At 35.2% G+C, this 18,127-nt stretch overlaps 1 protein-coding gene across 1 annotated transcript; it reads left to right on the forward strand.

Moving 5' to 3' along the window:
• Nucleotides 1-355: 355 nt before the first annotated feature.
• On the forward strand, nt 356-18,069 carry LOC116302853 (AP-2 complex subunit alpha-2). Its single transcript, XM_089026532.1, has 24 exons — nt 356-688; nt 872-940; nt 1,087-1,229; nt 2,570-2,893; nt 3,200-3,301; nt 4,103-4,211; nt 4,852-4,913; nt 5,199-5,287; nt 6,113-6,184; nt 6,684-6,780; nt 7,357-7,494; nt 8,416-8,696; nt 9,229-9,358; nt 9,989-10,090; nt 10,330-10,485; nt 10,790-10,829; nt 11,510-11,660; nt 12,571-12,653; nt 13,338-13,426; nt 14,203-14,327; nt 14,545-14,661; nt 15,234-15,303; nt 15,487-15,621; nt 16,342-18,069. Exons 1-24 carry the CDS (start codon nt 625-627, stop codon nt 16,417-16,419), a joined length of 2,826 nt encoding a protein of 941 aa, XP_088882658.1. The 5' UTR covers nt 356-624; the 3' UTR covers nt 16,420-18,069.
• The last annotated feature ends 58 nt before the right edge of the window (nt 18,070-18,127 follow it).

Here is an 18,127-nt window from a genome sequence, read left to right on the forward strand (position 1 = left end):
TTTAATTTTAAGATAAAATATTGTCGTTGTCATATTAATAATAGGGAAAACAATCTGTCTGTCTGTCTGTCTTCTTTATTTGTTTCTTTTTTTTCCTTTCTTTCTTTCTTTCTTTCTTCCTTCCTTCCTTTCTTTTTTTGCTTCCTTCTTTCTTCTCTCCTTTTTACTTCCTTCCTTCATTTACGTCTTCTTGTCAATTGCCGCGACTTTGCTAAAAAAAAATCTCAAAAATCACTTACTCAGTTCCCTTTTTCTCCTCATTCAATATCCCCCCGCCAGCAGTCTCTTCCGTTACTCTCAAGTTCCCCCGCCCATCATACTGCTGATGTACTGCGGGCGCCTCTGCCCAGCCTCGTTTCCATGTGTTTGATGGCGGCTGCCATCTTATAGAGTCTCTTGGCCTGAAATCAAACGATCACCTCAAAAATCCAACAATTCTGCACTGTTTTCCTCCAAAAACACCTCGAGTACCTACTCCAAGGCTTCTGCTCCAGCACTGATTCAATTTTGAGAGTATTTCGAGGTGTTTAGGGTGTTTTAACAGCGATAATTCCCGTACCAACTGGAACTGAGTACAGATATTCGAGGGGTGGTCTCGTTATAAAGTAACACCCGACAACCAAAATGCCGGCCGTTAAAGGCGAAGGGATGCGAGGACTAGCGGTCTTTATCTCCGACATACGTAACTGTGAGTACAAAAACTATCTATGGATTGAATTTTTAAGTTTTTAGGGCAAAAACGCGGCCTGACACGTGGAAAGTGTAATCAAATGCATGATTTACGGCCGGCTTCAGGAGTTAACTCGAGTCGAGTGTACGATATTCAACGCGGGTAATTTTTTTATCACATTTTATTTGATTTCATCTACAGGTAAATCGAAGGAAGCTGAGATAAAGCGAATCAACAAAGAACTCGCAAATATCAGGAATAAATTCAAAGGTGAGTTCTGAATATTTTTCCATGCACGCAATTCTAAACCACGATTTTTGAAGTTGATAAATTTCATGAAACATACTTACTCGAGTTTGATCAAAGCTTCGATTCATTATTACTGATTTTAAATTTATGTCTTGTATTTTTTAAAGGTGATAAAACGCTGGATGGATACCAGAAGAAAAAATACGTCTGTAAATTACTCTTTATCTTCCTCCTTGGACATGATATTGATTTTGGTCATATGGAAGCCGTGAATTTGTTATCATCCAACAAGTACACCGAAAAACAAATTGTAAGATTTCTTCAAATGTCAAATATATTCACTTAATATTCCTTTTTGATACCATTCTTATGTCTAGCTTTCTTATTGCTAAGGAAATAGTCATACTCTTTAACTTGCGGATGGATAAGAGACAACATTTTGCTCAATTAATAAATCGAGTTCCACTTTGTGTTTGATTTGCGGGCGTTTTTGATTCAAAAATTCTTTAAAATATCTTTTAAGTAATCCACAAAACTTATAGTCATGTTTACTTTAAGTAATTTATTTCTGCTTTATCTAAAACTTTTACAAATTTGGTGTTAAATGACAAGGTGTTTTTAAGAAAATTGTAACCGCAAAGTTACGAAAGGTTATTGCCTGTCTCCAGTCTGCCTTTTTTCAGCTCTTGGTCGCGTATTAAAATTAAAAATTTGTTATTAAGTTTCTTAAGTCTATATATTCCCAAGCATTTATTAAAATGTTGATTTTCTAGAGTACAAAATGGAATATATTTATGAAGATAGTGAATTATTCTATATTGTTGTGTTTGTTATTATTGTTACATTTTAATGTAGTTATACTTAACACATTTCTTGTATACTCCCTGTCAATTAATGTACTTTATTGAATTCACACTTACATTCTAGGATTATCTAATGTGTAAAAAACTTAAAATATAGTCAGCTAAGATCATTAGTTCAGTAAATCAATTAGTATTTGGATATGGAGAAATCTGATCTGCACGTGAAATGAGAGCATAACTCCATCACCTCTCCATGTCTTCATTGTAATGATAATACTCTTTTGTGCCAGCTTAAGAACTCTGTCTAGTCACTTTCTACTTTTGACATTACTTTAAGACATTTCTTTTAATTTGGCAATGTGTTGATCAAATTATGCTATTCACAGACTCCGAAATATTTATCATATATATAGAAGAGATAACTAGCCAAAAACTAGTGTGAGCTGCGTTGGTGTTTCTAATGAAACAGTAATGATGAAAAGGTAAATTATACAGCGTGAAAAGATGAAAAAACTTACTGACGTTTCAGACGCTAGTCCTTCGTAGGAGTAAAAGAGTAAGTTTTTTCATCTTTTCATGGTGTATAATTTACCTTTTCATCATTACTGTATCATATATATATATATATATATATATATATATATATATACATATATAAAGTGTACAAGTATATAGTGTAATTCAGTGCTTTTAGGTAATTTTGATGCATGTTATGATCGCTACAATCAAAATATGACCTTAGTTATGCTTTTCGCAAACAGTAGACCTTGTAAACAACAAAACATAGTCAAAAGATATTCAAGCTGTTCTATCATTTCTTAAAATTCATTTTTGATTATTTTGGCAGGGATACCTTTTCATATCAGTTCTCGTCAGTGCTAACAGTGAATTGATCAAACTGATTGTCCAAAACATCAAGAATGACCTGTCAAGCCGCAACTCCATCTTTGTGTGCCTAGCGCTGCAGTGTATTGCGAACATCGGCAATCAAGAAATGGTTGATCACCTTGGTATCGAGATTCCCAAACTGTTGGTTTCTCCAGATACCACTGATAATGTGAAGCAGTGTGCTGCATTGTGTGTGTTGAAGCTGTTTAGGTTGAAGCAGAGTATTCTACCACCAGGGGAATGGACTTCAAGGATTGTACAGTTATTGAATGATAAGCACTTGGTAAGAATTGTATTATGCATCGTATTGCTTTATGAGTGGGATACCTGTAGTTCTATCATCATCATCATGTATCACCATTATGATGTAACATCACCATCATGTATCACTATCAACATCATGTGTCATTATCATCACAATCATATATCATTACAATCGTGTATTACCATCATTATGCTTCACTATCAACATAAATATATCGTCATCATCAACGTCATCATGCATAGTGGTCATCATAATGTATCATCATCAACAACATCATGTATCATTTATTTTTATTTCATTGTTTAATTGTTTTGTATATTCCAGGGAGTAGTGACATCTGCATCCAGCCTTATTCATGGTTTGGTCTACCACTACCCTGATGAATACAAGGGATGCATCCAGCTTGCAGTATCAAGGCTGAGTAGGGTAAGGCATCTTCAGTAAGGCATCAATCCCTGAAACAACCTCTGGGCTGATCTAAGTCAGGGCATGGCTAACTCACAGATCGAACCCTGAAACAACCTCTGGGCTGATCTAAGTCAGGGCATGGCTATCTCTCAGATCGAACCCTGAAACAACCTCTGGGCTGATCTAAGTCAGGGCATGGCTAACTCACAGATTAAACCCTGAAACAACCTCTGGGCTGATCTAAGTCAGGGCATGGTTAACTCACAGATCAAACCCTGAAACAACCTCTAGGCTAATCTAAGTCAGGGCATGGCTAACTCAGATAAAACCCTGAAACAACCTCTGGGCTGATCTAAGTCAGGGCATGGCTAATTCACAGATAGAACCCTGAAACACCCTCTGGGTTGATCTAAGTCAGGGCATGGCTAATTCACAGATAGAACCCTGAAACAACCTCTGTTCTGATCTCTAAGTCAGGGCATGGCTAACTCACGGATTGAACCCTGAAATAACATCTGGGCTGATCTAAGTCAGGGCATGGCTAACTCACAGATCAAACCCTGAAACAACCTCTGGGCTGATCTAAGTCAGGCATGGCTAACTCTTAGTTGGAATTGGAATTTAGAGTGTTGGGTTTCGTAGGAATAATTAAATGAATAAAGGGAGAGAACAAACAAATCATACTTACACATAATGCTGATTCCAGGTATTGATCTGAGACCCCAGAGAACCCCAATACACTGGTAACACTTGATTCCAATAAGATACAATGTCAGTCTAGTTGATAATTACTGCATTCATGATTTCGTTTTTCCTTAGATTGTTACCTCATCATACACAGATCTTCAGGATTATACTTACTACTTTGTTCCAGCCCCATGGCTTTGCATCAAGCTGCTAAAGTTGCTGCAGAGTTACCCACCACCAGGTATAATACATTATGGGAAAGCTTGGTTGGTTTGTGATGCCAATGTGCTGTCTCACTGCATTTAAATGCTAACTTATGAAAGAGATTAAAGACCTGTATTTAAACAAGTGGGATTTTATCAAAAACAATGGTGTCAATGAAAGGGAACCCATGTTGGTTGCTGATTATAAATATGAAAAAATAAGAGAGTCATAAAAAAGGGTAATTTTATACTTGAGTATTCTTTGTTTGCACATGACATCATAGCCACCATCTTGGTTAAAATAACAAAAGAAATGATCTCAATGAATTCTTTTGTTATATCATAAACCAACATGGCCGCCATGTCTTTTGTTAGTTCACTCCCTTGTAAATGATTGAAAACCAGCTCGTTTGCATTGGATTCGGTGCATGTGGGGCTTGGTGTAAAGGCTGGGTCTAACTAGGAAAATAAATTTTAATGTATATATATTTTAACATCTTCATATAATTCTTAATTATTTTACCACATATTTTTAGTGTTTAATTGTAATTTGTAAAGTGCCATTGGACAGAAATAGAAATGGTGCTATATAAGAATAAAGTTATTATTATCATTATCATTATTATATTTCAAAAAAATATTATTTTCCCTTGAAAATAAACTTTTTTTTCTATTTAGATGACCCTGCTATTGCAGCAAGGCTTCATGAATGTCTGGAAACAATTCTCAATAAGGCTCAGGTATGATACAGTACATCAGCCAATCAATAGACCTCCTTGGCTTACACATAATATTTTCAGATTTCAAACCATGTGTCATTCCCCAGAATATCATTTATTTGTTTAATGGTTGCGCATGAGAAAACACATAAAGGAATATAACTCGAAAAAAGAATCTCATTCTCGAGAGAATGACACGTGATCTGAAATGGAAAAACATTACGCCGAAGATAAAGAGATATATTACTGCCAAACAATGTTCTGAAGCCAATTAAGAGTGCTTAATGTATCCTCATACTATCTTAGGAGCCTCCTAAATCCAAGAAGGTGCAACATTCCAATGCTAGGAATGCCGTATTGTTCGAAGCCATCAACCTTATCATCCACATGGACAGGTACTGTAAGCAGTTACTAAGATATCATTTTACGTCGCCAGCTGTCGTGGGTTAGAAAGACATTTGTACACATTTAGGTTTCAATTTTTTAGGATTAGTAAATATTTTTTAGATACATTTTTGATATCCAAGTTCTTTAGATTAATTGAATTAATATATTTAATGTAGTTCCAGAAATCATCCATACCCACCCCACAGAGGAATTTGGAATTTCCGAAGAGTAGGGGGGTCAGAGAAAGAACAAAAATTACAGAATTTGTATGGAAAAAAGTTTGAATTTCCAGGGGGTAAATTTGGCCGTGAGGGTGGTGTGGATAATTTTTGGAACTACACATTGTTACTTAGCTATTTGTATTTTAGATTCTATTAATTTGTAAGAGGGCCACAAGTTTGTCAGTTTACACCGTTACATGTTTTACCCTCATGAAATAAAGTTGATTATTATTATATATTTACTTTTATATTATTAAGTCCAAGACTCCTTGATAAAAAATATTTTTGAATTAACTTACAAATTTCGCGCGCACTGATTGGTTATTTTTTATCATCAATAAGAGGACAGACAGATAAAGCTGACGTCAAAGCTGCGGATCCACACTACTTTGACAATGTGATGACGCAATTTGTTTAATTTAAATTCTAATTTAAGTTTTTTGGTCAACAACCTATCTTGTAAAGGAAAGTTACAAGTGACAAGTGCATGTTTCAAAATTTATGTTGCTATGTCAATACAAATGCAATTGTAGTTTTTCTTTTACTTAAAAACTACAAAAGTAATACTTTAAAAGAGTTGAATTATTTATTCATTTTATTTTTTATGTTTAGCGAACAAAGTTTACTCATAAGAGGATGCAACCAACTTGGGCAGTTCTTGACGCACAGAGAGACAAACTTGAGGTAAAATTGAGAGTTTTGTGCTTACAGTAGAACGAATTGAATGTATTGGTAGTAACCAGGAGTGTATCATATAATGGAACATTAGCCTCTGGCCAGGGAGACTGTAACATCTCCCTATTTCCCCACCAAATCCACAGGAACCCCGCACTAATAAATTAATTAAGTTTTGGCGCAGAAAGCAAACTTTTTATGGGGACGATTGCCCCCATTGTTACACCACCAATAGACCTAATCGGCTAACGTGTTGCTATAAACATTTCCACCCAATTCAAACCACATGGGACTAAGTTTCATTGTTCATTATATTTTGGTTTCACAGTTGAATTCGTAGAGACAATTGCTTCTATTCCCAGAAGGTTTGAATTAGGTGGTACCTACATAGCAACACGTTAGCCGATTAGGTCTATTATGACAACAGATATTTATTTTATTGTATAATACTATGATGCATCTAGTCCAGTAATGTCAAGAATGTTTGCTTTGCTTGTCTGTGTTCCAGATATCTTGCTCTAGAAGGTCTTTGTCTGATGTCTAACAGTGAGTTCTCTGTCGATGCTGTGAGAAAACATCAAGAAACAGTCATGGGTGCTTTGAAGGTAACGTTGGACATTAATTTCACAAGGACAATAATGTTTATTATCCATCTACTGTTAATAGTTCTTAAATATCTTTATTTAAGTGCCTAATTGTTCTAGCGCTTTTGCACTAACAGAGGACACTTTTCACTCACACGCACTACCACTACATTCAATATTCTATGCATTATACAACACTCAACTTACATGTTGATTTTTATGGAGGGAGGAAACCGGAGAACCTCGAGAAATCCCTCATAGCATAGGAGAGAACAACACTTCAAACAAACTCAATTCACATGTGGCTACCTTAGAACAACACTTCAAACAAACTCAATTCATTTGTGGCTACCTTAAGCTAGCAACCCAACCCGTTGTACTCAAAGCGATGAAAGACATATGACGCATTAGCAGCAAATCCATTGTCAAATCTTTGTCCTACCAGTCATTTTAACCACAACGTTGAACCAGAAACGGGATATGACTGAGCTAAATAGTAATATGACCTGTCATTATGACTGGCATCTGATCAGCTGTTATCTTACACCCTGTGATATCCATTTTATCTTGTTAAGTGTATACCTTTGTTTTAAATAGACTGAAAGGGATGTTAGTGTGCGTCAAAGAGCTGTGGATCTGCTGTATGCAATGTGTGATAAAAACAATGCAGAAGAGATTGTTTCCGAGATGCTTGACTATTTAGAGACAGCTGATTACTCCATCAAGGAAGAAATGGTAAGTGTCATTCTCATTTAAGGAATAATGCACCTCTGGCAGCCACTATACAGTCCATGTATGACTCCAGAGCACAGCTCTAACCAGTTTGAATTAGTCAGAGTTGATTTGAGAGGACGGAAGGAAAATACCAGAGGGTGAGAAAAATCCTCAAAGTCAGAAAATTCAAAACCCAGACCTCAAGAGGTGCGAGGTGAGAAATTTTACTACAACACCGTCCTGACTCGCCAAATGATCACTCCTCGTAAGGGGCACTCCTATGAGATAAGCCCAGGGCTTTCAATAATATTTGAAGTAGATGGATGAAACTCAAAAGTAGACGTCTGTTTCCACAAATTTTACTTCTTATTTATTAAGACTGATTCGCAAAATAGCCGGCGGTATGAAGGTAAGTACCCAGCGATAAACCGCCGGTAGCCGCCTTCTATTGAAACCCCTGTAAGCCCCACAGATAATACCTCTGCGTTCACTATTTTACAGTATACAACACTCAATCAACTCGCATGTTGGTTTTTATTTAAATATTATTTGTCGCGTCTCAGTAAATATTCCCCGATATTCACTGAGGCTGAGGCAAATAATTGTTTTAGTATAAATACACAGGTGATTCTTCCCAAAAATAAAAAGGAGATAAAAGACATTTTGGATTATCGCTCAAGTTGATTATCGTGTGATAGTGTGAGTTTCTTGACCAATCAGCGCACGAGACTTTCAATAATCACCTGTGTATTTTTACTAAATTTGAATCTTGGATGTTGGTTATAAATGGGACTGTACATCCTGTGGAATTCGTAAATGAAAATATCATGTTTTAATTGTTGACCAACTTGCCGGAATGGTGACTAATGAATAAATAATGGCTCAGACTTACAGACAATGATGCCAATAAGGTAATTTAATTTATTAATTTACCTATTATAGGTCTTAAAAGTAGCAATCCTAGCCGAGAAATATGCCACCAATTACACTTGGTATGTCGACACCATCTTGACGTTAATAAGGATCGCAGGAGATTATGTCAGCGAAGAGGTTTGGTACAGGGTTATTCAGATTGTCATCAACAGAGATGATATCCAAGGTTATGCTGCAAAAACTGTCTTTGAGGCTTTGCAATCTCCTGCCTGTCATGAAAACATGGTCAAGGTTGGTGGATATATCTTGGGAGAATTTGGAAACTTAATCGCTGGTGACCCACGGTCAAGGTTAGTATAGTATTTAATAATAATAATAATAATAATAATAACAACAACAGGGGTTCGTGCTACTCCTTAACTCCTTGAAAACTCCTTGAATTTAATTCACGTTTTCAAGGGCACTTGAAGATCGAGCTCTTGAATTTCACGATTTTAGCAAAACTCCTTGAAAACTTCTTGAATTTTTGCATTGATCATTACTTGCATGGTTCTGAAATAGACCTTGACATAGTTAGCTGAACATACTCCTTGAAAATTCATTTTTGGGTCCTTGTATACTCCTTGAATAGTCCTTGAATTTTAACTGGTTACCTCAGCATGAACCCTGTAATAATAATAGCTTATGACCCTATGCCATAAAAAACTGAATTGTTACTGAAATGGAAAGCATTATTATCTAGTGTGATGGCTTTAAGTGCCTCCTGGTGTGTCTAGTGATAATGATGATTATGATGAGCCTTTCACAAGTTGGATGATCACACAGGAACAAACGGCTTGGGTAACTTATAAATCTGATGTGTTTTTGTTTTTGTTCATGCAGCCCAATGGTTCAGTTCCAGCTTCTTCATAGCAAGTTTCCTTTGTGTCACAAATCAACAAGAGGGCTGCTCTTGTCAACGTATATCAAGTTTATCAATCTTTTCCCTGAAATCAAGGGCTACATTCAAGAGGTGAAAATACACCACTATCAAGAATGAATAAACAAATAAGCAAATAAATAAAAATATAATGAATGAATGAAAAAATGAATGAATAGTTGAATGAATGAGATAATAAATGAAGTAGTGAATGACTGAATGATTAATTGCGTTAGTGAGTGAAGTAATATTTCAAAGCCGACAATAAGGGCTGGACAGGATTTCATGTCCAAGCCATTAGTTCCAGTCTGAGGCACAGCCAAGGACTGGAACTAATTGTGCGGACTTGAAATCCCATCCAGTCCGATATTGGAGGCTTTGAAATGACTTCTCATGCTCATTAATTATTCTACTTGGAGTAGCTGGAACAAAATTAATTCAGTTCCAATTACTACAGAATCTTCTCTAATCCCAAATACAACAATGGGATTGGCTCCTTTCCTCATGAATAATTTATGAGTATTAGAACTATATATGATAACTAATGAACAAGTGAATTAATTAGTAAATGAATTATTAAATACATACATGAAAATATCATGTTTTAATGGTTGACCAACTAGGCAGAATGGTGATTAATGAATAAATAATGGCTCAGACTTACAGACAATGATGCCAATAAGGTAATTAAATTTATTAATTTGACTATTTGTGTCTCCTTAGATCCTGAAAAGCGATTCAAACCTTCGCAATGCAGATACTGAGATACAACAGAGAGCTTTGGAATACTTGAGGCTAAGCACTGTAGCCTCACCAGATGTATTGGTAAGATTATTTGATTTGTGAGAGTGTGAGTTAGCCGTGCCCTGACTTTAATCAGCTCAGAGGTTGTTATAGGGTTCAATCTGTCAGGGTAGCCATGCCTTGATTTTAAGATCAGCCCAGAGGTTATTTCAGGGTTCAATCTGTGAGTTAGCTGTGTCCTGACTTAGATCAGCCCAGAGGTTGTTTTATGGTCTATCGATTGAATTTGAAGTTTAAAGGAACAATATTCTTAATTCCAGGCCACAGTTTTGGAAGAAATGCCCCCTTTCCCTGAGAGGGAGTCATCGATCCTTGCCAAACTCAAGAAGAAGAAACCAAATAGTGTTAAAGAAAAAGATGAAAAACCAGAGGCTGAAAAACCAACCTCAAATGGTGAAGTTTCTACTGTTGAAAAAGTAAGTACACCTGGAATGGTAGGTGTTTGTGTATTATTTTTGTTGAGAGTGTTGATTTTAATTTTCCAGGTGAGTTGTTTTAATAGTATTAAGATCAAAGACTATTTTGTCAGTGACTGACATTTCGCCAAGGTTCTTTGCCAACCATAAGTTATTCTTTTTACTATACACTGTATAACTGAACATCTACAACTCACGCTTCAGATATTATCACTTCCTGCTTTATTACTAAATGAAGCATGAAGAAAGCTGTTCTATTTCTTAAATATGTTTCATAAGTGTTGAAAGAATCTTCTCTTTTTAGCCACAGGTTGCTCCCATCCAGAACGCTGCACCTCAACCAGGTAAATAACTTATCCATAAATGTGGCTGGTCAACAGACAATGTCCTGCCAAAATTTGGCACTTGTTGAAACAAACATTCTTAGACGAGTCAGTCCTCTTGACCAGTCACATGTTACAGTGCAGACACTCTAATCTTTTTTTGACATTTTGTATACATTTTTACAACTATCCAATCAGCGATCTCCTTCTTAAAAGGAATGAAACAACTTTTAGGCATCATCCAATCAGAACACACGATATAATTGATGTGATTTAGTTTTTCAGTAGCTCCCATTAGAAAGCTAAAAATAGAACTCCTAACGATCGTCGTGATTGGATAACGCATTAAATAAAGTTTGAAAAATGTTGAAAAAATGTCAAAAAACCTTGAAGTGTTCATGGTTAGAGTATCTGCACTGTAATCTTCCCACTTTCACCATTCATTATGTTGGTCATTGAGCAGACATTATGTATCTCCCACAAAAATCTCTTAAGTGGTAAAATATCTGTTAAAATTTTTCTCTTGCTGGCATGTTCTTTATGGCACATGATTGTCATTGGCCAATCATTTTGTTCAAAAAGGAGTACACGGTATAGATTTGTGGGCTCTATTTACCACTCTACTGATATTGTTTCATACTATCTCTTAGCAAACTAAATAGAAATGAGCCTTGTTGTACACAGATGCTTTTGTTTTTTAGATTTAATGGCCATAAGTTCACCAGGTGCTGTCCCTAATGCAGCACCGTCAGGTGGTGGGTTGTTGGTTGATGTGTTTGAGACACCTGCAGCAAGTACTATTAGTGGAAGCTCTCCTGCGGTAACTCCTGGTGCAGAAGAAATGCTTAAAAAGTATGTGAAATATTTGTGACAGATGGCATTTAGTTTGTCTTTTATCAAAATGAGATTATTGCTGGCCCATTTGCATCATCATCATCTTGATCATCAACACCACCATTATCATGATCAACATCAGAATCATTATAATCATTGATGTTGTGTCATTATCATCATTACCCAACATCATCATGATCATCGGCATCATCAACATCATCATCTTGGTCACAAGTAATCAGAATCAGCATTATAATTATTGGCGTGGTATCATCATTGTCATTTTATAATCATCACCATCTCCTTGCCACCACTACCACCTTTATCGCAGCATTGCAGTCATCATCAATATATTTTTTGTCATCATCATCATCATCTCCAGCATCATCAGAAGATATCATAAGTATCTACACCATTTGTCCAGTCTGATATATCCCACAAGTCAGTCAGCAATCTGGCCTACTGATGCTAGAACTGTGTTACATTTGTGGTAGATAAACTTGATCTCATTTCTTTGTTTTTACTACTCGTTTTGAGTCTTAAAAGCAAACCAGAGATGATTTCATGTGTTCTCTAAACACCCAGCAAAAATATACTACATTGTCTTTGCTACAGCCTGAGAACAAACACATCCATTACTCCAATTTCGAGTTATCTGTTGCTCAGGGTTAGCCTTGAGAATTGTGCAGAATATTCATGTGTTCCAGTGAATGTCCGTGGAATTTCAAAGTGTTTGTATCATTGAAGTTGTGCATTATTTACTTTACCGTTGGTATTTGTGAATATTTAGATACTATGCGAGGTTAACCCTGAGTAAATGAGTCTGTAATCAAGGAGCACAGTGGTATTTTGTCTAAGAATAATATTTTCTTTTAAACAATTCCATAACATTATCATTATGATAAATTGTTTCCTTATTGTTTTATAGATTTGTATGTAAGAATACTGGAATTCTTTTTGAAAATGATATAATCCAAATTGGAGTCAAATCTGAATTCAAAGATGTTTTAGGTAGGTATATTTTGAGGTATATATTTTTTGCAACTTTTGATTTTCTTTTTATCATCGTGATGTGTTACCATTGCAGTTTAATCATTCTCTATCCCAAGAGGTGCCCCACCCAACCCTCCCCCAAGCCACATTTATTTCGTAAAATTTTGCAGAACACGTATCATGTGGGAATGGATGTTGCTGCGATATTTATACTAAAGTGATCTTACTTGGCCCATAAGAATATAGTAGGCATAACACAAATTAGTAGACAGGAATTTACAGCGCTTCTCAATCGCACGAGTGAAATCATACAATATTTTCCATCCTGACGAAGTAGGTTTTGGTGGACGTCAATCAATGCATTTCCATGACATTCCATAGGCATGTGCCCTTAAAAGCTGTGTGTTTTCTGACAATGCTGTGAAACACTTTGATTGGCATCCACCAAAACTCTATTCTGTGTTGAAATGTTTTTTCACGATTTTGAGCGTGTGATTAAGAAGCGCTGTAATTGTTTTCTTTTGTTTTCATTAAATATGACTCACTTATTATACAACTTCATTTCACGGGCCGATTAAAATCAATATATTTCTGATGGTAGCTTTCATCATAGATGCTAAAATGTCAATTTTAGTAAAATTGTACATGTTAAAGTTAACGAACGACTCGTACCATTACTAATAAATTTGTATCATATTTCAGGTCGAATTGGTTTGTTTTATGGTAACAAGACGTCTTCACAGTTTACAAACTTTTCTACATCAATACACATGCCGGGAGATCTTAGTACTCATATCCTTTTACATCCCATGACATATTAGTTCTGGCTAAACGTTATTGGTCAAAATGACCGGTATGGCAAAGATTTGACGGGAAAAGTCCCAGTTCTGGCCAGAATTTGTCCAATGTCCAGCAGTTATTTTGAGCCCTGTAATGTCCACAAGTCAGTCAGCAACCTGGCCTACTTTGATGCTAGAATTGTGTTACATTTGTGGTAGATAAACTTGATCTCATTTCTTTGTTTTTTCTACTCGTTTTGAGTCTTAAAAGCAAACCAGAGATGATTTCATGTGTTCTCTAAACACCCAGCAAAAATATGCTTAATTATATTTGCTACAGCCTGAGAACAAACACATATCTCATCAAAAAGTTCATTTAAAAAAAATCTCATCAGAAAAGTCAAGTTTTGTATGGTTTAAAGGTTTACCTTTGATCTTTTGTTCTCTCCCTTGCCATATAAAAATAATAATAATAATAAACTTTATTACTGTGTCATGTCGTTCTAGCTTATTTAAATAAACTAATTGGGGACACCTATCTAGAACCCTATAAAACCAATAAAAATAGGGATTTCTACAGACATTCCATCTTTTCTCCCCTCAATGAAATGGTATGAAAATAGAAAGCATAACACCCAGACTAAAGTGTTGTATTCTAGTACAGAAGAAGATATTAGAAGAGCTTATTTTTTTAAGAGGGTGGTATATTAGATAAGTGTAAATGGTTAATGCATAAATTCTCTCTTTATATAAAGATATTTCTACATATTTTTCTTAACAAATCTTCACGTCTCCAAGTCGACATTAAGCCTCCTCCACCAGCGGTGGATGGCGGAGCCCAGGTCCAACACTTCATCACTGTAGAATGTCTTCAAGATTTTTACCAGTGCCCGATCTTAAATATGCAATTTTGGTAGGTGATTGTCGTAATGTAAAATTGGTTACCGTGGTGACACTGAGCATTGTTACCCTTAACCATTTATGAGTGCTCTAATTTAATTTAGGCACTAGGTGTTTATTTTATAGTAAGAGTGGTTGCCATGGTGACCTGCTACCGTGCATTGTTAACCTTAAGTTTTCACTAGTCAGGTTGTTGATAGTTTCATTGTTTTCTTCTCTCTCTTCACCAGTGTTAGTGGAATGGTGCAAAGTCTTAATCTCAAGATTCCAGTATTCCTGTCCAAGTTCTGTACTTCTGCAGAGATGAATTCGCAAGATTTCTTCACTCGCTGGAAGCATCTTAGCAAGTATGTTTTTATTGATAAATACCATTACACCAACATCCAATCTGTATCAGTATTAGAATAGTCTTCTAAAAACCCTATGAATTTTACTGATACTTCAATAGCCATGCCCAGGCCTTGATCAGCAATCGATCTGTAAGTTGGTCTTGCTCTGACTTATAACATTCCAGAGTTTGTTTCAGGATTCGATCCGTGAGTTAGCCATGCCCTGACTTTGATCAGCCCAGAGGTTATTTCAGGGTTCAATCTGTGAGTTAGCCATACCCTGACTTAGATCAGCCCAGAGGTTGTTTCAGGGTTCTATCTGTGAGTTAGCCATGCCCTGACTTAGATCAGCCCAGAGGTTGTTTCAGGGTTGAATCTGTGAGTTGGCTGTGCCTTGACTTAAATCTGTTCAGAGGTTGCCAGAGGTTATCCATAAAATATGAATTGAATGATTTTTGTTTCATATCTTTGAGCTAGCCATGTCCTGACCTAGTTAAGCCCAGAGGTTGTCTCAAAGTCAACAGGGTTTGGCATCGCCATCCAGAGGGTATGGATAAAATGAATTGAAGATTTTTTTGTTTCTTTTATAGTCCCCAACAAGAAAGCCAAAAAATATTCCAGGCCAAATATCCTATGGATAATGCTGCTATCACTACTAAGGTATGGATCAATAATGCATCATTAATGGTTTATTAAAATTATTATTCTATAGCTAAATTATTAATAATGATAGATGGCAGTCTATAACCAAATTTACTTGTCACAAATTTTTTCTCTAACATAAAGAAAACTTGTTATCGTTATGTGGACTAACTGTTTGGTATCTCTTGTTTCCTTACTCAGTTGACAGGGTTTGGCATTGCCATCCAGAACAACGTTGACCCCAACCCAGAAAACTTCATTTGTGCTGGAATAATAAAAGTTAAGGTAGCACAGATTGGATGTTTATTACGACTGGAGCCGAATCGACAAGCACAGGTAATGAAAAATTTTTTTTTTATTAAATTATTTTGTCCTGACAAGGGTTGTTTTTTTTTTTTTTTCAATTTGATTCTGAATTTGTACACAAAATTTTGATCCCTGATTCCAAACATTGTGGCCCACTTTGAAAATATAATAATGATGACTTTTTAATCCTTGATTCCTCCATTCAATCAATACATAGTATAGTCTTGTATGATCCTTACCGTATCTTTTCTATCTTCTTTCCTCTGCTGACTAATAGCACAGTTTTTACTATTTAGTGCCACCCTCTATAAATAAAGGATTTATTAGAGTACAAACACTATGAGTGTGTAACATAAATACCACTAAATACTGCTAAATTATGCTAATCCTATTGTTTTCTATTGTTTAATTAGCACTATTTACACTAAATAGTGCAAAGTGTTGCACACTTTTAGCGTTTGTACTCTATCATTATTATTATTATTATTATTTAGCAATTATTCTTTTAGTATTTGAAATAAAGTTTTTAATTATTATTATTATTATTATTATTATTATTATTAGAGTACAAACACTAAAAGTGTGCAACACTTTGCACTATTCAGTAGTAAATAGTGCTAATTAAACAATAGAAAACAATAGGATTAGCATAATTTAGCAGTATTCAGTGGTATTTATGTTACACACTTATAGTGTTTGTACTCTATTATTATTATTATTATTATTATTATTCTTGGTTCTGTTTTTTAGATGTATCGCCTTACGATACGTGCATCAAGACCTGAAGTGGCTCCTCACCTGACCGAACTCCTCACTGACCTTTTCTAAACAACGCACTTAATCTATAATTGAGAAACAATCCGACAGAAAGCAGTATTTTTGTTTTTAGTGGGTTATAGAAACCATGGATCCCAAATGGTCTGTATTCATCATTCTATGTTGGTGTAACATTGCTAGAATTCTTTACTTAATGCTAGTAATCCAACATGGCTAAGGTTTCCGATCCTAAGGTTCCTTAGAAAAAGAATGGAGACATGCATGAAATATAGATGTATTGATCTTAGGGATCCTTGAGTATGCAAGTTACATGTAAGTAGCTTATGTTTGTAAGCTGTGAATAAACAAACGACTGAAACAGGAAAAATTCCTTTAGAGCTTATGATTAAAGCAACTTTAAGCTGTGTTCCTTAAAAGCCTAGAGCTTAGAAGCAAGTATATCTTGTCCTGTTACGAACAAGATAGAAATACTGAATTTCCTTGCTCTTTTTTAAGGAACTAATTCAGGAAAAGACTAACAACAATTGGAAAAGCATGACTAGAAAGTTTGAGCTGTTTAGGGATACAGCATAATTGTAACAATTTGGCACCCCTGCGCCCCTTACTCAATATCTTCAGTATTGATTCTACATGTAGTGAATAGTTGAATGGTAAAATATTTTTACGTGATTTGAGTGATGCATCCTGGACATATCAAGGTTTATACTTCCAATATGTTAATGAGTGTAGTAACATCATAAATGGAATTTGTGTATATTTTTCATCATTTATAAATTGAATGAGAAAAGAAAATTTACAATAACTTTTCTATAAACTCTTAGTAAGACAATGATGTTTTATACAGTCACTGTCAGGATGTTTCACTGACCTAGAAAAGGTTTGTATATTTAGTAATGCCTCCTATAACATCACACTCATTCACATATTGGAAGTATAAACCTTGATATCTTTAAGATGCTTCACACAAGTACACATCAAATATTTTACCATCCAACTATTCACTTCATGTAGAACCAACACTGAAAATATTGAGTTAGGGGTGAGTTGCACTTTAAAGGCATCAAGTGCAGAGCGTTGCAATGAGCCAGTGAGAGGAGAGGGTTGCTTCTAAGTACCCACTTTCTAAACCAATAAAATCAGGTCTTTTGTTAGGCCAACTGTTTTGACCACACCCCTAAGTATTCAAAGTGTTCAAATTGTGTATTAATGATCAGAATTGATCAACTATCATTTGCAAATATTAAGGCCAAAAGGTGCAATGATCAATGATTTTCCTAACTTTTTACGTTTACTGTTTTGATAGCTATCTCTACTATTAGATTTATAAATTCTTGTGTTTCATCTTATTATTTGTCAGACTGTACTTCTGAGACATGAATACGATAGATAGTCTTCTTAATATGCCAAAAAATAAAAGTTCTGCATTGGTACTGTCCTAAGGCTCAAAAGTATCTCAAGTTTTTTAAAATGTTTTTGGTGGAATAAGTGATGTGCTCTTTATACTTTGGACTCTATAATTATAACGTTACATTTTTAGTTCAAAGTATCCATTGTCATATATTCTCATTAAGGTGGTTTTGTAATGATTAATTTGAAATTTTTGTTACGTATTGTGTAGTTTTTAGGATAATCATAATAAAGCTGAAAATAGATTGTATTATTCTTAGAAATGTCAAAAATAAATATCACAGTAAGGTTGTACATGAGTTTGTTTATTTATTCATTTATTTAGTTCATTCATTTATTTATTCATTCATTT

The sequence above is a fragment of the Actinia tenebrosa genome, unplaced genomic scaffold (genome assembly GCF_029948245.1).
Source record: "Actinia tenebrosa isolate PJP-AT-01 unplaced genomic scaffold, QUT_ActTen_1.0 PGA_scaffold10__47_contigs__length_13832649, whole genome shotgun sequence".
Taxonomy (NCBI): domain Eukaryota; kingdom Metazoa; phylum Cnidaria; class Anthozoa; order Actiniaria; family Actiniidae; genus Actinia; species Actinia tenebrosa.